The sequence below is a fragment of the Vipera berus genome (genome assembly GCF_964194415.1).
Source record: "Vipera berus genome assembly, chromosome: 1".
NCBI classification, from domain to species: domain Eukaryota; kingdom Metazoa; phylum Chordata; class Lepidosauria; order Squamata; family Viperidae; genus Vipera; species Vipera berus.
Window position 1 is genome coordinate 163,328,762 of NC_138202.1, and position 21,913 is coordinate 163,350,674.

General features: G+C 39.3%; 2 protein-coding genes across 2 annotated transcripts in view; both read right to left on the minus strand.

The window, feature by feature from the left end:
• TTN (titin) overlaps positions 1-8,818 on the minus strand; it is a 314,129-nt gene extending 305,311 nt beyond the window's left edge. The window contains exons 1-4 of the mRNA XM_081340361.1: positions 8,626-8,818; positions 6,157-6,260; positions 1,556-1,759; positions 554-841 (exon numbers count right to left, since the gene is read on the minus strand). Coding sequence (XP_081196487.1) covers positions 554-841; positions 1,556-1,759; positions 6,157-6,247 — 583 coding nt within the window. The 5' untranslated portion in view covers positions 6,248-6,260; positions 8,626-8,818. The remainder of the gene's footprint in view (positions 1-553; positions 842-1,555; positions 1,760-6,156; positions 6,261-8,625) is intronic.
• A 10,741-nt stretch (positions 8,819-19,559) lies between these two features.
• CCDC141 (coiled-coil domain containing 141) overlaps positions 19,560-21,913 on the minus strand; it is a gene marked incomplete at both ends in the record, with an annotated part of 144,843 nt that continues 142,489 nt past the window's right edge. Inside the window, 3 exons of the mRNA XM_081314251.1 lie at positions 19,560-19,597; positions 19,680-19,809; positions 19,895-20,049. Coding sequence (XP_081170377.1) covers positions 19,560-19,597; positions 19,680-19,809; positions 19,895-20,049 — 323 coding nt within the window. The remainder of the gene's footprint in view (positions 19,598-19,679; positions 19,810-19,894; positions 20,050-21,913) is intronic.

A 21,913-nucleotide genomic window follows, 5' to 3' on the forward strand; every position in this document is an offset into this window, starting at 1 on the left:
TTTTCTTTTCTTTTACTCTGTGCATGTGGGATGAAGCTATTGAATGCAGTACAGTGAGGCCTGGATTTTTGCTCCTTCACGGGCCTGAAACTCCGCTTGGTTTACATTTCAGTACATGCTTAAGCAACTTACTGTGAAACTATGACACTCAGCAAGAAAAACCCTGGAGTGAAAAACTGAGCTGTTGATTTACTGGATTTTAGATTAATACAATGTAAAACAATTACAAATATAGACACTGTGCCTCACGCTAGCCATAAGTTAGCCTACTTGTTTTTCTTGTATTAACAGGGGAGGAAAAGAAGGAGAACATTTGTTGCTGTTGCTTCTGAAAACAATTTTATCTTTTTGTCACACTGAAGTATTTTTGATCAGCTTGTATCCAGGGTGAAATTTTACAGCCACATTAAAACCACCTGAGAGAAATGGAATTGTTTGATTTGTTGACAGAAGAGCAATCATTGTGAAGTTTGCTGCCCTGATGGTATAATCCTAAAGGGTTTTTTTTTGGGGGGGGGGGGAAACGTTCTTGTTTGACTGTCCTAGTCTTTACCTTGAATGAGCAGTTCAGCTGTTGAAGTAGCTCGTCCCACGCTATTAGTGGCATTTACTGAATAGGTTCCGGAGTCTTCAGGGTAAGCTTCTGCAATTATTAAACTGTAGAGGTCTCCTTCATGTAAAATTTGAAAATCGGGGGAGCTTTGAATTTCTGCTCCATCCCGATAGAACTTCACCACAGGTGTAGGGATTCCAGTCACTCTCACGTCAAGTCGAACTTGACTTCCTTGTCGAGTAGTCATGCTCTGTAGTCGTTGTGAAAAGTTGGGTGGCGCTGTTTCAGCTGGGAGGAGGAGGAGGAGATGAATGTATGAACAAGAACAAACATAAGGAACATCATGGATCTCTATGCTACTAAAATTGTTGTGTCTGTAACCTTTGATTGGGTGAAAGGTGCCTCTTAGGGCAAAACCTTTTGAACCAAGATACCTTAAGTAGGCTGACTTACAAAATGTAAGTAGACATCATTCAAAAAGAATGTTTTATGATATAAAAATCATTTTGAGACATGACACAAAACATCTTAATCTTTTCTTGTGGTCAGTTCCTGACATTCGACTCTGCTATACAGTTAAACATGGGCTACTTTCAAGGCAGATACATTTCTGATATCTCCCTATTTTTTTTTAGAACTTTTCAAGTATATTAGAAGCTCTGCTTCTGTTGAACGTAAGAAATCCAGTAAGGAAATATCTCTGAAACAATGAACCAAGAGTTGCAAACTCTGCCTCTGAAAATTGACAAAGGATTTCAATTTCCCAACACTCTTTGGAGACATAAGTTGCCCATAATTCTGAAATTATGGGGCAGAATTTAAAAGAGGCACACAGAAGCAAGGCTTTTTATGATCAAGTTGTAAAGACATGTTAAATAGCAACATAAAAATCAATATAAAGCAGAATGTGGACCTATAGGTTTGATTGTTCTTAGAAATACGTAGAACTCAGTCTTCATACAGTACTTACTATTTATGTACAGGTATTATAACACAACCTACCGGTGACAAGTAGTTCTGCAGTACTTGTGGCTTGTCCAGATCCATTGGTGGCTTGTAGGGTATATCTTCCACTGATATCTGCGGTCACGGCGGGGATCACAAGTTTAGCGCGGCCATCGCTAAATGAGATCTGCACACCGGGCAGAGTTGCAGCAGAAATAACCTGGCCATCCCGATACCAGCTCACCTCAGGAACTGGGAAACCTTGAGAAGGAGAGTGAAGTAAAGGTAAATGCTTAAAAGGTCCCATTGGCATCAGTCCTAAAATACCACAGTTCTTCCTAGTGTATATGCTAGTTGCTAAAGAGCTGGATCAAGGGCTTCAGTAACTGACATGGAACGAAAGAAATGGCTGGGCAGTGGGGGAAAATATATGCTTACTGCAACCCAATTCCCCAAAATAGGATAAGGCTCAATTTATTTTATATTTGGTTGGTTATATTATCATTATTCTGTTGTTTTGCATATACACTGAGAGCTTATGCACTGGAGACAAATTCCTTGGTCAAATAAAGTTCTATTCTATTCTATTCTATTCTATTCTATTCTATTCTATTCTATTCTATTCTATTCTATTCTATTCTATTCTATTCTATTCTATTCTATTCTATTCTATTCTATTCTATTCTATTCTATTCTATTCTATTCTATTCTATTCTTCTGAAATATTCAGATCTGCTTTCTTTAGGATATAGTTTGCTGCTCCCTCTAAATATCTGACACAAAGATGTATTTATATTCTTAAATGGTATTATTGAAGAAAGACTAAATTTTAAATGCCCGATGCTTGACAAGGAAAGACATGTAGGTGCAATGATAAAAAAAATACACTTTTTGTGATTTAGGAGGCCGAATTTCAAGAGATAAAAATGTTCACAGAGTTTTGGTGCATTACAATAACCAAGCACTGAATCATTGTCAGACCTATCCAACATAATGAGTAACTTGGGGGGAAAAGAGATTTATAACATCTTGTAATATGAGTTAGTGTTGCCATAAGATTGCAGTGATTGAAAGGTTGGATTGAAAAGCAAAACAAGAGAGACTCAGTACTCTTTCACACATTGTGCTAAACTGTACTTTTGTTTACTTTTGGTAATGATGTGTGGGCCTAATTACTATGTCTTAGAATTATGTACAAATGCAATCACAGTTTCAGAAATGGAAGCTCTTGCTATAATGTAAGGCAAACATTACCTTAGTTGTCTACTACATTCACTGTCCTATGAAGCCCAGGGAATGTGGTAGAGGGAGTTTACTTGGAGAGATGCAACGAGGAGTATGGTTGGATGCAAAATCTGAAGCCTAGTTTCTCAACTGTAGCAATAGGGTATTTCTAAGTATTTAAGTCCATATATCTTAAACATGACAAGGTTGAGAAACACTCTGGTTTCCAGGCTCTTTAAGATGGGGCCATGAACCAAATAGAGATGGAAACAACTTAAAATCTTTCCTGTCAGATTGCTATCTCATAATCAGTTCCATATTTCTATATTCAATGATTTCCCTTGCTAACTTTATTTTCTTTCAGAATGGGAATAGAGAGTTGTCAAGAAACAGCGATCAGTGGAGAGAGACACCACTTGGAAACCATGATTACTATAAGAATGTGGGGGCATTGATGCGTATCTGGTGCAAAGTTCTGCGGAATTTCTCAGTTTCAGAAAAAAAGGAATAAATAGAACAAAATATTATGTTTAGAGGATTTATAGAAAGGACAGAGGGCTGCCTTTGATTTGTTTAAAATCTAGTAATAGAAACAGATTATATTTTTCTATTAAATCTTCTGGGTAGGGGGGGTGTTAGTATTAATCTATATAATTAATTAATTAATTAATATTAATTTAAATCCTCTGTCTATTAGGTAAATACTGTCATTTTCTAGCAGTACACAATTAAACAATAGTAATTTCAGTGGAAGGTTCCAGCACATTTTAGGGTCTATATCACATATTTGTATGTTTAAAAAATTGTTTTTCAATAATCTAATCCCAAAGTTCTGTATCAACATGAAAAGAAAACTTACATAAAAATACAGTTGGAGCATATAACATAAAGATATTTTAAGCCACACCATTTCAATCAATTAAAACTTTCAGATAACCGCTTCAATAACTTCAAATATTCACAGTCATAACAGATAGGGGGTCCTTACAAATATTTTAAACACAAAACTACACAAATAATATAGAAAAGCATAAGGATCTGGTTTAAACATCAGCGGTACATACATGAAGAGTGTCTATGTACATGTATGTGTGTGTGAGTGCACAAGCACACTCACACACACATATGCACACATGCATACACAACTCATGCACTTTCTCTGTTTCATTGTTGATCCTTCAGCTGATCTGAATTATAATTGTGGACATTATTCAGTTGGGAGAAAAGTATCTGGTCAAAAAGGTGACTTAGAAGTATGCAAAATTGCAGAAAGACTTTGTATCTTGAAGTACATACAAGTCCTATCTTAAGAATTTGAGAACCTTTACACATGTTTATTTCTCCCCTATTAAATAGCCATTTTCCTACTTAATTCCCACAACACCCTATATTTTCTTTTCCTGACAGAGAAATCAAAGAAGAAACATCAAAAGTTGGGAAGTAAATCCCAAACACTGAAATAACTCTTGGAATTTTAAGTGATCATCATATTTTTGATAATGAATACAAAAGCTTTGATTGGCAAATATTGGTTCAAATTATCATTTCAAATTCTGAACTAACTTTTGGATATCACCTGGGCAATTGATTTTTTTAAAAGAAATGTATCTTTTGAAGTTAGTGTTAGACTAAATTGCTCCTGCAACTCTAGCAAGTGGAGCATGGCTAATGAGTATTATTCTTTCTCTGATATCTTATAATTTCCAGCTCAGAATAAATAATTGAAGTTATATGATTCAGAGGAAGAAGCCAAACAGCTGGGATTTCAAAGTAAGGTCTATACTAGAGACCTTTTTAGAGGAAGTGAGCCCTGCCTTAATTGCTCAAACCTATTACTTAAATTCTGCTCATTGTTTACTATATCATTACAGCAGCCTGATTAATATGCATATTGTTTTTCCTGCTTGGTGAAAATAGATATATTGTCAGCATATAATCCAAACATGCACATAATATAATGCTGGTGCGTGTTCTAAATCAGGGAATGCAGTATTTTCATACTTTATTCAAATCCTATAATAAGATTCTTAAGTTAGAAATATGTGGGCTGCTATAAAGCACAGCATGATCTCATTGGACTGGAAATAATTGCTCCACATCTAAAATAGTAATGCTGCCAGTGGCATCACAATCAGAGCTATTTTTTTTAATTGTTGCATATTGGTGCACATATGAAAAAGGTAGGACTTTTATGCCACAACTATTATAGCTTATTGCTACTATTCTGACATAAGCTGGAAAACATTATAGACAGCATGTAAATTTAAGGCCTGACCCATTTCAAAACTTACTGCTAGGTTAAAATGTAAGAGATTCAGGAAATGAACTCCTAATGGATCATGATCAACGTTATTACTGTGATCCATAAGAAACACCCAGTGTTTCCACTTGGCCTCCATCAGAGTTGCCATGTTGGGCTATAAATATTTAGAGGACCACTAGCTGGGAAAAGAATCTGTATTTCCATGCTTCTACCTATTGGCCATTTGGATTTTGGGGTCTGGATATGCTAACTTTCGTCTTAGTCTTAGGAAATAAAACCTGTGACTGTAGCCCAATGATTTATTTGCAAAATACAAAGGAGTGGCGGAGGGATGAGGCAAATGTTAAGTGGGGAGTAGGGAATAACTGCAACAGTCTGACTTCTCGTAAATTGATGTTCTGAGCATGACCATGCCCAAGGTGGGGCCATTTTGTAGTCATTTTCTTTGAGTGTCCATAATATGCTGTCAGAGGGACGCGGTGGCTCAGTGGGTTAGGACGCTGAGCTTGTCGATCGGAAGGTCGGCAGTTTGGCGGGTCGAATCCCGAGTGCCGCGTAACAGAGTGAGCGCCTGTTACTCGTCCCAGCTTCTGCCAACCTAGCAGTTCGAAAGCACGTAAAAATGCAAGTAGAAAAATAGGGACCACTCTGGTGGGAAGGTAACAGCGTTCCGTGCGCCTTTGGCGTCTAGTCATGCCGGCCACATGACCACGGAGACGTCCTCGGACAAGCGCTGGCTCTTCGGCTTTGAAACGGAGATGAGCACCGGCCCCTAGAGTCGGAAACGACTAGCACGCATGTGCGGGAGAACCTTTACCTTTTAATATGCTGTCAAAGTGAAAAATGCGTCCATTGACTCCAGACTCCCTGACCTAGCCTGATGTGCTGGTGATTTTCCAGTCTTCAAATTGATACAGAAAAGATAATTTATCTCTTCTCCTGATGAGACCTATTACCTGTCTAATATACAACTGAGGAAGCTTCCAGGATAGGAAGTGAAATGTCTTGTTTTTCCTCAAAAAAATCAGCCCGGTTGCCTTTTCAAAATAAAAACAACCTTTGGTACAACTATGACCTGGATAAATGAGAAAAAAGCTACCCTCTTAACCGTTTTTGGAGACATCAGCCACAGGAAAGAAAACAATAACCAGAAAAACACATGGACGCTCACCACTTATATGAGCCTCAAAGGTTGCGGCACTACCCTCCAGTGCCACAACACTTTGTAACGGCTGCGTAAATGTTGGCGCTTTGGTTGTCATTTTTACAGGCACCCTGGAAAAAAAAGGATAGACATAAAAATAGGAGGTGAGAAAACAATTTGTGGAAAACAAAAGGCATAAAAAGCAACATAAATATGAGGTCTTATAGAGGGATTGTTCGATTTAGATTAGATCTGCGGCTCTTCAATGGTTTACTTTTGTTAATGCGGCATTTGTTGAAGTTTATATCATTAAATTATTTTTCTTTATTGTCCATCTACTGATTAATATGATCATAACAAATTGTCAATAATTCAAACAACCACCAAGCAGAATAGCTGTGCCAATAAAGAGCTTATTTTTTAATGTTGAATTTGCCATGCCTTTATATATAACCGTTTCTTAATTCCTTCTGAATTGGAACTGAACAAAAAAAAATCTCTGTAACACCAAAATTGTTTGAAAATTTAATTTATTTTATTTTCCTACTAAATAAAAACACAGAAAAATGATATATATTTTTGCTAAAAGAAATTATTTGAAAAGTTTCTCTTAATGTGAAAAAAGATTTTGGTAAAAGGCCATTACAGAGAAGAGAAGAGAAGAGAAGAGAAGAGAAGAGAAGAGAAGAGAAGAGAAGAGAAGAGAAGAGAAGAGAAGAGAAGAGAAGAGAAGAGAGGAGAGGAGAGGAGAGGAGAGGAGAGGAGAGGAGAGGAGAGGAGAGGAGAGGAGAGGAGAAGGGAAGGGAAGGGAAGAGAAGAGAAGAGAAGAGAAGAGAAGAGAAGAGAAGAGAAGAGAAGAGAAGAGAAGAGAAGAGAAGAGAAGAGAAGAGAAGAGAAGAGGAAAAAGAAAAGAAAAGAAAAGAAAAGAGAAAAGAAAAGAAAAGAAAAGAAAAGAAAAGAAAAGAAAAGAAAAGAAAAGAAAAGAAAAGAAAAGAAAAGAAAAGAAAAGAAAAGAAAAGAAAAGAAAAGAAAAGAAAAGAAAAAGAGAATGCAAAAATATAAGCAGGGCAGTTGAATTTAGGAGAGAAGGAGAGAAGGAGAGAAGGCCAAGTTTGAAATGTGAGCTTGGCTATAAGATAACAACTGACATTGATGGTTTGAACAACTGCAGGAAAGTACAAAATCTGTAAAACTATTCTTTGTCCAGTATAATATTTGTTGCTCTAACACACAGTCCCCACTTTCTTGTAAACCACAAAAAGATATATATGTATCTAAACAAGAATAACTGATTTTATTACAAAATGTTTCTTAATATGGATGCCCATCAGTGTCAAGTCAATTAATTCAGTTATATTAACTGACTACTAAATGTTAACCTGATATTTATTATGATTTATCATACAGGATTGGACAGAGTCACAGGGGGTTACAACAGCCAAAAATAGAATTCCAGTAATGTCAGTGATTTATGTGAGGCCTATTTTTCTTGACCATTTAAAAAAAATGCTATGGTTTTAAGTTTGGAACAATCATAGCATAAGATGAATATATAGATAGATGGAGAGAGAGAGAGAAAAGAGAGAGAGAGAGAGAGAGAGAACAGAACATGTCAATATATTGCATTATTAATACAATATATTGCATTATTAATACTCAATTTAGTCATTCCTCTTTTTAAAGTTACTGGCTCCAAATTTTGTACTGAAATGTCCTACGCAAATATATTTCAGTTAAGGTAGGCCGGTCCATATATATTATCTACCTTCCCCAAATTAATTGTAGCCATATATTCCAGTTAAAAAATAAAATAAACCACACACCATCCCTTCTGAGCTGTTGGATGAGTTCACTATTGTGGATATTTCAGTCCTATTTTCTCTTCCAACTCCCACAAAAGATGAGGAAAATCTCCTATTATTCAATTGTGATCTTATATGGCTTTTGTATTACTAGCATTTCAAAGGTATGCCTCTGAAATGTCACATTCCCAAAATAACCATTCCAGGTTTGAGTGACAGGAGGCAAGTGGTCCAGAGCTGCGATGTAATGGATATGGCAGCAGCTGATTCCCTTAAAAAGTCATCGGTGCCTAGCCTTGGCTATGTGGCTTTATCAGAGCTATTCTGGGAACGTCTTGGTTTCTCTGTAAAGTAATATAACCTTCAACGCTCTTTTGGAAGGATTAAAAGTTAACCCAACCTTTGAAATAACTTTTCACCCTCGAGCACATTTTAAGAAACGATCAGTACCAACTACAAAGACCTAAGAGTTCATAAACACCAGGCATCATTGCATTCATGGGAAAAGTGCATTCCCCCAAAATAAATCTACAAATTGCTACAGACTTTCCTCCCCCCCATCCCATTCCAGCCAAATGCACCTCCTCAAATGCATCCCCTGCAAGCAGGGCTGTATTTAAAATATTTAAAGAAAGCGCCCCAGAGCTTACTTGACAGAGAGAGCTCACTCAATTCTTGGAGGCATGCTACTAACCTGATTTCACAGGAGTGCCTAAGTGGAGTGGGCTAAGCCCAAATGGATGTTTCTGGAGCGACGTCCTTATCCAGAGGATGATGTTAAACAATCCCAACATGAGAATGGTTGAGCCTCTAGCCCTCAAAAACAAAACTACACAGTCGAAACGGTGTAGTTTTGTTTTCTTTGCAATCCCTACACCCGAGGCGAGGCTGGGAATGCACGACTGCTCAGAAGGGCAAACATGGTGGTTTGGCTTTTTATACTCCAGATCTGCTGACAGGTCTGCCTGTGTCACTTCAACATCACTTCTCATTGGCTTTTCAAAAGGAAGGCCTTGGGAGAAGAGGGGGAAGGGTTCACTTGGAGCAATAGGACCATCTGCTCGCCTGATTGACAGATCTAATTTTGGCTATGCTGAAGACGGAGCAACAGGCCTGTTCAGAAACTCTAGTTGGGAAGGGAGGCAATCATTGTACCAGATGCTCATGAGCAGTTCAGGCCTTTAGTACAATCCTTCAAAAGAATAAAAGAATAGGGGAATGTAGATAGAGATATCAACACCTAACCAAAAAAAATCCATCTGTAATCACCATACAATCGACCCTGTTACTGCCACTCAACCAGTCACATGGTGAGGAAAAAATTGCTATCAAATGCCATTGCCCAATCCCCTTGTTCATGCCATCTGGCCTTTGTTATTGTGGCAGGATATACAGTTTCCTCCAAGTGAGGTCCTTGTGCTTGTCCAACATATCGCTGCAATGACTTGACAAGACTATAGTCTAAATTGGAACAGATGATTTTGTTGAATAATCTGAAGTGACACCAATAACCTCAGGCCTACCTATATTAACAAATATATTAGCTTAGCGTAAATATATTACCACTCATAATGGTAGTGGCTGAGGAAGGGGAACAGGCTGTAACCAGTTCCCTGCTTCAAACAGTATCAAAGTAAAGGCAAAGATATGAATCTGAAATCACAGAGAACCATGGAAGACCTATTCAGTTCATTCTTCTTATTGCTGAATAAAACCCTCCAGCCTTGCATCAGAAGCCTTATATTCTTAGTTCTTACATTTAGTTTAAACACCTTCACTTTGATTTGGTAGCTCAGTTATCCAATATTGACGTAAAATGTTTAAACGATGAGCTGAATAAGTCAAAAGAGGAACCCATAATGGGGTTATTTTCTTAAATGAAGGCCCAAAGCTAATAACTGTTGCTCCAAAAGAAGGTAACAGCATTCCGTGCGCCTTTGGCATCTAGTCATGCCCACGGAGACGTCCTCGGACAAGCGCTGGCTCTTTGGCTTTGAAACGGAGATGAGCACTGGCCCCTAGAGTTGGAAATGACTAGCATGCATGTGCGGTGGAACCTTTACCTTTTTTATATATATAGCACATGTGTGCTAGTCGTTTCCAACTCTAGGGGCCAGTGCTCATCTCCATTTCAAAGCCGAAGAGCCAGCACTTGTCCGAGGATATCTCCGTGGTCATGTGGCCAGCATGACTAGACGCCAAAGGCGCATGGATCGCTGTTACCTTCCCACCGTAGTGGTCCCTATTTTTCTACTTACATTTTTACATGCTTTCGAACTGCTAGGTTGGCAGACGCTGGGACGAGTAACAAGCGCTCACTCTGCTACACGGCACTCAGGATTCGCCCCATTTTATGATCCTTCTTGCCACAGTTGTTAAGTGAATCATCGCAGTTGTTAAATTAGTAACACGGTTGTTAAGTGAATCTGCTTTTCCCATTGACTTCAGTGGTCAGAAGGTTGCAAGAAGTGATCCCATGACCCTAGGACATTGCAATGGTCATAAATGTGAGTCAGTTCCCAAGCATCCTAATTTCGATCACTTGACCATGGGGATGCTGCAATGGTCATAACTGTGAAAAACGGTCATAAATCACTTTTTCCAGTGCCGTTGTAACATCGAACGGTAACTAAAAGAACTGTTCTAAGTCAAGGATTACCTGTATTATTTAAACACAATATATGTACCTATGATGGAGAGGGCTGTGTGCAGCTGTGCATGTTCAGCGTTATGTCCAATGTTTGCTGATAGGCAACTTCAAGACCTCTAACTTTCCCAATAAATGCCATTGTCTATAGCAGGCGTGTCAAACTGCTGGCCCGTGGGCCAGATGCATCATACTGAAACCGCGCCCTCCCCATTGCCGGCAATGGGGAAATAGTTGTGATACGTTGCGCAATGTCACGTGACGTCGCAGGTTTGACATACCTGGTCTATAGAGTAGATTTGGCTGCAGAAGGAAATCTTCTATAGTTTCTCAGCAACTAGAGTCAGCATCACAATCCTTCCCTCCCTCCCTCCCTTCCTCCCTTCCTCCCCCACACAAATTTATTATATTTGTATTTTTTTATGCATTTGCTACCACTCTGACAGCTGCAGTAACCATGTTGGAGCCTGTTCATAATTTATTTTATTTCTCCCCTAATGCCTCTAACCAAAGCTGGCCTTGTGTTCTCCCATAGAGACTTTATTTCCAAATTTACTAATGCTTTTCCAAAACATTATAGTATCATTATATTTGATTATCAGATTTCCTCCTGAATTTTAAATTGCTGTTAAACATTGATGGGTCAGTTATTTGACAAATAAACTACAGATACATTAAGGGATTAATCTTTGAAACAATGGGATTGGTTGTTTTTTTCCTAATTGTCCAAAAATGTATCCCGCACCAGAGAGTAATTTAGCTGTCTTGAGTGCCATATTGGTAGAAAGGTGAGGTATAAATTAAAAACAAAGATTTTAAAATGCATATTATTTTTAATATTGTAAAAGTGGGAACTCATCATTTATATTTGTTTTCTAATTTGCCTTCTTACACTTTTGTTTTGTTTTGCCCCTGTCCATATAATAATGGCCACTTTAAAAAAAATGTAGTTCTCAACCAATCATACAAGATTACAGTTATCATTTCTGTGCTGTCACCGTTATTCTCTTTCTGCCACCCACATTTATGACTCTTTTATTAAGGAACAGATCTGGGACCACATCCAAGGCGCAGTGGGAGGGGTTTGTAAAGCTAGGAGTCTCAGATTTTCCTGTCTTGATCTATTTCTTCTTGTTCTTGAGCAGCACTATTATTTTTCACTGTACATGTAGTGCTTGACTTACGATCCCATCAAGCCCAAAATTTCTGTGGCTAAGTGAACCTAATAAGTGAATTCTGCCCCATTTTATGACTCTGCTTGCCACAGTTGTTAAATGAATCACTGCAATTGTTACATTAGTGACGTGGTTGTTAAGTGAATCTGGCTTCCCCATTGGCTTTGCTTGTCAGAAGATTGCAAAAGGTGATCACCTGACCCCGGGACACTGCAACCGTCATAAATGTGAGTCAGTTGCCAAGCGCCTGAATTTTGATCATGTGACCACGGGGGATGCTGGAATGGTTGTAAATCCGAAAAACGATCATAAGTCACTTTTTTCCAGTGTCATTATAACTTTGAGTGGTCACTAACCGAAGAGTTGTAAGTATTTTGTCTCCTAAATTCTGTTTTTCTCTTCATTTATCTACATAATAAACAACAAATGGGCTGAGAGTTTAGCCTAACCCCTGGGAATTTTCCACCAGTTCAAGGAATTTTACTCAGTTTTGTGTAACTAATGATGACTGTGCTGTACAATCCAAGAGAGAAGCAACTAGGAATGAAGAACTGAAGAGCAGAAGATCCTTTGTCTCCCCCCCTTTACACTAACCCTACCCCACTAGCCACCCTCATTTTCACTTGGTCCTATGTTAGCAGTTACCAACCAAGACCAATTTTGCAACAGCTTCAAGCCATGCCAACTTGGAAATATGGTAGCTACTATAATTAGCTGCTGACCGGGCATCAGACCGTGGAGTATGGGTAACAACTGCCAATGACGCAGGACATAGAGAAATGCAGGGGTGTTTGGGGTCAGCTGTAGCACTTTTCTGGAACTCTGTGAATGAGGAAGAGCTGGTTTAGGCTCATTATTCAAAAGTGTATTTTCCACAGTAAAATGATTTTATAATTACTGAGTAAGCCAATCAGGTCTGTTCTGATGGAGCCCTCAGATCTTCAGACTCTCTAAGAACTTCACTGCTTTGACAGCAACAGATAATCGAGACTCACGTGAGGGTGAAGTGATACTTGTTACTGTCCCTGTTTTGTTTGTTTTTTAACCATTGTACAGCAATTTTCCTTCTGGTATTGGGCATCGAAGAAATTGCTATATTTTAGATCAGCTCCAGACTGGGCTGAATTCTTATGGTGACTGGGGATGTTGTGATAAATTGGGAAGATTTTGGTCTGCACAGAATTTCAATTTTAGGATGCCTTTTTGACACATTAGGATTACTTTCTTTTCCCGACAGTGGAAGATCTACTACTGAAGAAGTAATTATCCACTTATGACCACAACTGAGCCTCAAATGTCTTACTAAGTGAGACACTTGTTAAGTGAATTTCGCTCCTTTTTGTTAAGTGAATCACTTCAGTTGTTGTTAGTAACAAGGTTGATAAGTCAATCTGCCTTCCCCATTGACTTTACTTGGCAGAAGGTTTCAAAAGGTGATCACATGACCCTGCAATGGTCTTAAGTATGAATCAGTTGCGAAGCATCTGAATTTGGATAACGCGACCATGGGAATGCTGCAATAGTCATGTGAAAAACGGTCATAATTCATTTTTTTCAGTGACATCGTAACTTTGAACAATCACTAAATGAATTCTTGTAAGTCAAGAGCTACCTGCATTGTATCACCTTGGGGAGGAACAAAATAGCACCATCTGAGCTGGGATCTTCTTCATGGTTAGAGCAGCCTCTCATTCTATACTAGATATCCTATAAAACCTAAAAGATCAGCTTGGGGCCATAGCATTACAGCTTTGAACTGCTTGAAAAATCAGGTTCCAGTTGTGTCTGTTGTCCAAATAGAAGAATATGGTAGAATAAATACTAATATTAGGTTGCTACATACTGAACACTCCGTCTGGAGAAAAATATTAATTCTTCCATTCAGAGCCTAAAGACAATACTAGTTCAACATTCGAAACTTGAAAGATACAAAGGCTGCAATATGTTCTACAGGTTAGCCTTCCTATCAAGAGAGAAAAATAGCTTTTTCAATTGATTGCATGCCCTTTCAAATTATATTTGATTTCTCTGCGGATCAGTTTTACTAATCCATGATTTTTTTCCCTATAAAAACCAGTACTTTTATTTTTATGTTTTGAAGCTCACATTTAATTGAGGATGTAATGTCAGGCCTCAAAGCTGCTGCTTCTGTGTATATACACAGTTCTTGGTGTACTGCATTTGCAGTATATGTGAAGAGAAAAATCAAACTCACAGCAAGCAAAAAAATTATTTATTGACAAATTACATTGCATCTTATGTCTCATTGTATAGTTACACAACATGAAAATATGAGGTTTCCTATTATGTTTTGCTTTAAGGAGGTAAAGGATAAAAAGATTAAAAAGTAATCATACAACATATTATTTCATTTTGTTACAGATAGATTAAATTATCCATTTTAAGTTTACGTTTCTACAGAAAATACTAAACAAACAAAAAACCCAAAACAAAATTAAAAAAAAGCTTATGCTGTTCATTTCACCTTTGAAAATCAGCCATGACTGACAGGTAAAACTCTCTGGATGTATCACATTCACACAACTGTAAACACTGCAGATGTTTACTCCATCATATGCTACGGAACAACTGTTTTATCATGAAGTTGGATTAAGTTGCATTCTTCCACAGTATAATATTCACTCATTGATTCACTCATCTAACCTTATGGGAGAAATTCTTCATTAGCCATCCTACTTAGTGGATCTCATTCCTTGCTTTGGGCCGTTTCTGCTGCTCATGGCAGGATGTTGGCAGAAATGGCCCAAAGAGCCGCACGGCGTCCTGCCACGAGTAACAGAAATGGCCCAAAGTGCCGTGAGGCTTCTTGCCATGAGCAGCAAAAACGGAGCAAAGCATAATGCAGCATCCTGCTGAGAGGAGCGGAAACAGCACAAAGCACAATGTGGCATCTGGCTGCGAGCAGAGGAAACGGCCTGAAGCATTGTGCAACCTCCTGCCGGCAGCAGCGGCACTAGCGCTGACAAGCCATGCGGCTTGACAAGCATTAGGGTGTGGGAGGTCCTAGCGGTAAGATAAGTGGATGTGTGGCACGTGGGGCAGCTTAACCCCACCTACCCTCACCCTAGCAAAACAAGGGCTTATTTTTGCAGTAGGGCTTATATTAGGCCCACCCCCAAAAATAAAGCTAGGGCTTACTTTTTGGCTGGGTCTTACTTTCAGGGAAACATGATTAGAATAGAATAGAATAGAATAGAATAGAATAGAATAGAATAGAATAGAATAGAATAGAATAGAATAGAATAGAATAGAATAGAATAGAATAGAATAGAATAGAATAGAATAGAATAGAATAGAAACTAGAGGGGACCTTGGAGGTCTTCTAGTCCAGTCCCCTGCTCAAGCAGGAGAACCTATACCATCTCAGACAAGTGACAAGTCTCTTCTTAAAAATCTCCAGTTATGGAGCACCCACGATTTCTGATGGCAAGCTGTTCCACTGGTTAATTGTCCTCTCTGTTAGGAACTTTCTCCTTAATTCCAGGTTGTTTCTCTCTTTGATCAGTTTCCAAACATTGTTTCTTGTCCTGCCCTCTGGTGCTTTGGAGAATAATTTGACCCCCTCTTCTTTATGGCAGCCCCTCAGATACTGGAATACTGCTATTATGTCACCTCTATTTCTTCTTTTCTTTAGACTAGCCAAACCCAAGTCCTGCAGCCATTCTTCGTATGTTTTAGTCTCCAGGCCTTGGATCATCTTAGTTGCTCTTCTCTGAACTTTTTCCAAGGTCTCAACATCTTTTTTGTAGTATGGTGACCAAAACTGGTTGCAGTATTCCAGATGTGGTCTCACTAGAGTTTTATAAAGCGGTACTAGAAAGAACTGATGACATCATGATGCATTTTCCTAATTCCCTTTATTGACTTAGGTGTATTGTGGCAACTAAATATTTTGTAGTATAAAAGCTATATTGGGTAAAAAAAATACCTGGTGATAAGACAAGAGCAATGTCATGAGTATTTAGTTAGTTTGGATGTATTCTATGAAGAATAGATCTGAGTTTAATGCCCTGTCGATCTGATCAGGTGAGGTGTTTCTGCACAACTCAATGTGTCTTTCTGTCTGGGTTATGTTAAAGCATAAGTGACTCACAGGATCTTATTGTATCATTCCCAAGCCTACTTTGCAACTATCCTTGTTACTCTCATATCGCCATAATGATTTTTGGTGATGCTAGAAAAATGTTATAAGTCACTCGTGGGGATCCTATCAAAATTCAGACATATAAGGAGTAAAGTAGGTTTTCTCTTTTTCAAAGAATAATTTTGTGTAAATTACTTTGTTGTCCAAATATGGTTAAAACAGAATGCACAATATTCTATTTTGACATGCAATGTTAAAAGATAATTTAGCTATAATGCTAAATATCTGCCATTTATTAAAGCAAAAGGAAGCAGATATACCTTTCTGTTTTGATTTTTCTTGTACAAGAAAGGGAGGTGATGATAAAAATGCACACTTGTTTTTCACAAAAAGTTGAACTATAGGGTTCTTTAATACATAGCCCGCAAACCTTCCCTGAGTGCTTACCAGCCTCCCCTTGAGAAATACCTACAGTATTTTGTGGGTGTCTATGACCATCATGTAGTTAATTTTGTGAGTAACACTTCTCTCTCTTTCATGCTAACTCCAAATCTTTAAATTGAGAATTCAACTTTAAAACTAGACGGTTGCAGCCCAATATGTCACTCTAGGGCACGGGTCGGCAACCCACGGCTCCGGAGCCACATGCGGCTCTTTGAGCCGTCTCCTGCGGCTACCAGCTGCCCGGTGCACGCGCACCTCTTCGAACAGGCAGTGGTGCGCGCGCACCTCTCCAAATGGAGAGTGGCACCGCCCGTTTGGAGAGGTGTGCGCGCACCTTTCCAAATGGGCAGAGGTGCGCGCGCACCTCCCCAAACCTTTGGAGAGGTGTGCACGCACCTCCGCGCGAACGGGCAGCGGCGCCGCTCTTTAAGAAAGCTGCCGTGGCACGTTTGCAGGCTGCCAAAAGCGGCAGCTTTGCAGACGGGCCGCAGCAGCTTTCCCAACAAGCGGCGCCGCTGCCCATTCCGAGAGGTGCGCGTGCACCTCTCCGAACGACCGTAGGCACGCGCGCACCTCCCCAAACCTTTGGAGAGGTGCGCGCGTACCTCTGCACGAACGGGCAGCGGCGCCGCTCTTTGAGAAAGCTGCCGCGGCCCGTTTGCAGGCTGCCGAAAGCGGCAGCTTTGCAGACGGGCCGTCGCTGTCGCGCAACTGGGAACCGGTTCCATCACACATTTAAAAAATGGCAACCGTGCGCGTCCACGCATGCACAAGAAAAAACCGTTTTGCGCATGCGCAAAATGTTTTTTTGCGCATGTGCGTGCATGGACGCACGCACGCGGCTCCCACTTTTTTTATGTGTGATGGAACCGGTTCCCAGTGGCTCTTTTCCTTTTTCAGGTTGCCGACCCCTGCTCTAGGGGATCCTAACTGTGTCTCGTTTAGACTATAATAGAGTATTATAGAAATATTTTTGTAAATGCTAAGCACTTTGGAAGAACAATTATACTATAATATAATATGCTATATTACATACTGTATAATTATTGTATAGTATAATAATAATTTATGCTATACTTCTCCAAGATTCTTTTTTTTTTTTGCTCCAATAACTCAGGCTTTATCTTCCAATTTCTCCTCTTGATGTATCTCTGGGACAATTAAAGTGCAGCTCTCATTTTCTACAATCAGAAGAAAGAAGCTCGATTTTCTAATATACGGATCACCGATAGTCGCTGCCATCGGCTCTTGATACATTTCCAGGTTCATAAGAGATCCTTCACAGAATCTGTTTTGAACAACAGAGCTGAGGTTCGAGAAAGTATGAAGTCATTTTTAAAAATATCACCGCTAGGCAATTCAGCTTATCCCCATCCTCTTGGACTAAAGAGGAAGCTTTCAGGGCAGATGGTATGCCTCATGGGCAGGTTTAAGCCCTGAGAATTGCATTTTTAGAAACTGAATGCTGATTATCATTTTCTGTACATAGGGAGTATTGAAACCATGTTAATAAATTCACACACAAGATATATACAGCACATGCCATTGTTGCTACTGCGTGAATATGAAAATATCACTAATCCTCACTCATCCCACTTCCAAATGCTGGGAGTCATTTGAAAGTCATCTAATTCCCACCAGACTGGTACCACAAGTAGTCACAGTTGGTATCAGTCAAGAACTATACTTCCCTACACTATTTTCTACTTGGTGGCCTTCAGCTACGCTCCCCAGACTTGAAATGAGAGAAGGATGAAGTAGCTGGACAACAGAGAAATCTCAGTAGGTAGTAGCAATAGGGGGAACAAAAACATATAGCAGAAAACATGGGGCTAGCTGTTATAAATGGCAGGGATAAATCTGTATCTGATAGATCCCCCCTAACAGTGGGTTCACATGACAAAATGCTTCTCCGTCCAATTATGCGTACCCAGCATCTTTTTCTATTTATGCAAAAGTCCAAAATTATTTATTACTGGTCAGTGATCCAGAGTAAATAAAGCTCGTTGAATAAAACCTACAGAACATTAGAGGGTTGTAAATGATAAAACTCACACAGCAGAAGCAGGCAGGCATTGGGGGGGAAAGCCATATGTTCTTCTCCTCATTGTGTTTTATTTGAACTAGGCAAAAATGGAAGACCCTGGGAGTGGAGAACTTTGTGGCAGTATCAGCATCTTCCTTCCAGAAGCAGGCAGATAGTTTCACTCCCCTTTTTCCCCACTGCCTCTTTTAACTTCTGAAAATCTGCTGTGGGAATTTTTTTTCCTTCCCCCATTCTATTGTCCTTTTCTGGATTTTGTCCTTTCCATGAGCAGAAAAATCCCTTTTCTTCACTAAGTCTGGTCTGACTACAGACATATTTAAGGGCAACATATTTCAACACATGAAACTTAATCTGGGACATGAGGTGTCACAGACCAAGTATGATTTGTTTCTTCATGACAAAACAGTAGAGCTGTAAACCACCTGCTGCAAACAGTTTTGAAGGGCAACCTTTTTTAAAAAAAATAATAAAAAAATACAATAAAACCCCATAAAGTCCCACATCTTGCCGCATTTAAAGTTGTGAGAACTTTGTTTGCCAGAAGGTTCCACACCTTCCTACACACTGCAATATAGGAGCTTCTCTGTGGCCTCACAATATGACTCCAGTGAGTGGACTGACTACAGATTGGCTTTTAAAGATCAAAAATTCTTATTCGTCAGAAATTCTGTTCAGTAAGTGGCATTAGCCCATCCCCCATTATTGTCCCCTCCTGATATCTGAGATAACCTTAATTATCTCAAAAAATCATCGCCCATCACTGTACTGTGTGCAATGTATATGATCACAAACAGAATTTCCTTACCAGGTATAATCTTTACTTCATAAACCGCAATCACTAAAAGGGTTCCTCTGCCTTCACTTTTGCCTCTTTGGGAGAGGCAGTGTGGTGAGTTTGAAAACCTGCGACTGCTTGGGGCCCTTTGCTTCATGGCTAGTGTTTGAACGTTAGCTACTTTGTTTATGAAAAGAAGACACACAATGTGAAAAGAAGACAACAGTAAGAAAGCTTTATAAAGAAACCACTTGAGAGGCTGCTCCTGTGCTTCAGAAGGCAAAAGGAACTTAAACTGAAGTTACCTCTTGGAATGTTTTTTTTTTTTTGGTTTGATTTTGACCTCTCAAGCAATGTGGATCTTGACCTTGTACAGCTCAGGGCGTGGCGGTCCTCATTTTCCCCCCCAGCAAATGGCCTTTCTGTTGATTTGATTTAGTCTTGCATTGGGGACACGTCACTTTTATTTTTCTCTGAAACAAAATGGAAGTGTCAAATAGCACGGGAACAAGGTCTTCTTCATTTATTATACTAATGTGGTCTAAGTCCACTTACCTATTACTCTGATGAAGGCTGAGCAGTGCGCCTGCCCATATTCATTAGTGGCAAGACAGATATATTTTCCAGTATCAGCAACAACTGCGTTTCTTTTTACAAGGTAATAGGTGTCCCCTAATTTCTCAATCTGAAAAAAAATGAAATATGAAAAGAGATTAGTGCTGAAATGAAAGACATAGGCCACTCTTCCCAAAGAAAACATTTAAACATACATTTATTTCCCTTGCTACCATTCTGGTGCCATCTTTTGTCCAAATGACATTTGGCCTCGGCTCTCCATGTATTGTACAGTGTAGATCTAAATCATCACCTTCTTGCAGAATGAGGTGTCCAAATTTGTTTGTGAAGTTGGGTTGTTTTCCTTGTACTGGCAAAGGAAGAGAGAGACAAAGAAAACAAATGTATTGCACTTAAAGTGACAACATTCAGCTAAGGAAATTAAGATAGTTGATAGCTTTTTTTTTTTTTTGAAGCAAAAGAAGCCGTATTGTATTGACCAAATAAAAACACACCAGAGACACAATTTATAGGAAAACTGAGTCACATGCAACAGATGTGAGGTTAAACTGGATTGCAACGTGAACAGGCAGCAAAATGGGACTATTAAAACTGAGGCTGCATCAATAAAAATATAGTTTCCAAGTTACAGGGAGTAATAATTCTGTTCTATCCTGCATTGGTCAAACCTTATTTCAAATACTGTATGAAGTTCTGGAAAGTATTAGTGTAACTGGAACAGGTAAGGAGAACCGTAACAAAAATGATCAAAGGACTGGAAAGTGAGGCCACGTTCTGAGGCTGAAACAGATCTCTGAGCACAGAAGACTAAGCTGTAAATCCCACTGCTGATTTCTCACCCGGCATTTAGATCTATTTCAGTCTGCCTAAGGCAAGATGGGGAATCTGCTGCTGCTTCCAAGCAGCAATAAGAAGAAGTGTATTTTATGGGAAGAGATTTGCAAGAGATGCTTGATTACCAATCTCGGATTTGCTGAGAAATCTCTCCTCCCTGACTGGCCAAGAAAGACACTTTCTGACTGAGCTACAGGATCTCTGCAAATGCTGCAGTTACAGGGCAGAGATGCCTATAGTAACCGGATCACTTTATGCTCCTGAAGCATGAAGTTTACATTTCAAATGTAAATTTAGACTTGCGAAGTTTTTTTTAAAAAATGATTGTCTAAAAGGACTCTGAAATACTCATAATGAAGGAATGGTTAGTGAAGATGACCAAATTTGCAGAGGTGGGAAAAACTGACTTGTTTGATTATGGAAAAGACAATACGTGCATTTGTTAGTGACTGGAAACCCTTTACAGATCTTTTGCTGAAAACAGGAAAAAAATGTAATTTGGAGTCTTCCGTAAGCTGCAGCAAAGATTTTAGAAGTAGTAGAAAAGTGTGGGATCTGTAGGTATCGTATTCATATCAACAGTTCGCCTGAAAAGCTATGCTCACCTGCTAGGAACACTATTAAAGCCTCAATCACTTTCTGATGTTGTTTTGCAGATGAACTAAACATTACAGAACTATAGATCATAAAGTACTTGATCCCACTGGGGCAAACCGGGTTGTAATTCAGCCTTACGCAGCAAAGCTGACAGTGACTCTATAGGCCAGTGTTTTCAAACTTGGCAATTTAAAGATGTGTAGCCTTCAACTCTGAATTCTGGCTGGGTATTTCTGGGAGTTAAGGCCCACATATCTTAAAATTGCCAAGTTTGAAAAACACTGATTGAAAATAATATTTATCTGTAAACCTGTATAAAAATGTTCCCATGAGAAATTCTTCCAGTTTGCATTGTGGCACAAATTATTGGAAGCAAATTAGGCTTTCCATACCTGTGCTGCAAAAATTCAAATGAGAGTTAAAAAGGTAAAGGTAAAGGTTCCCCCGCACATGCGTGCTAGTCGTTTCCAACTCTAGGGGCCGGTGCTCATCTCCGTTTCAAAGCTGAAGAGCCAGCGCTTGTCCGAGGACGTCTCCGTGGTCACGTGGCCGGCATGACTAGACGCCAAAGGCGCACGGAACGCCGTTACCTTCCCACCGTAGTGGTCCCTATTTTTCTACTTGCATTTTTACGTGCTTTCAAACTGCTAGGTTGGCAGAAGCTGGGATGAGTAACAGGCGCTCACTCTCAGATGAGAGTTAGATAACAGCAAAGGCAAGCATAAAGCTTCAACTAGCCATCGTTTTAAATTTGGCACATCCAAACTTCAACTAAATTGGCA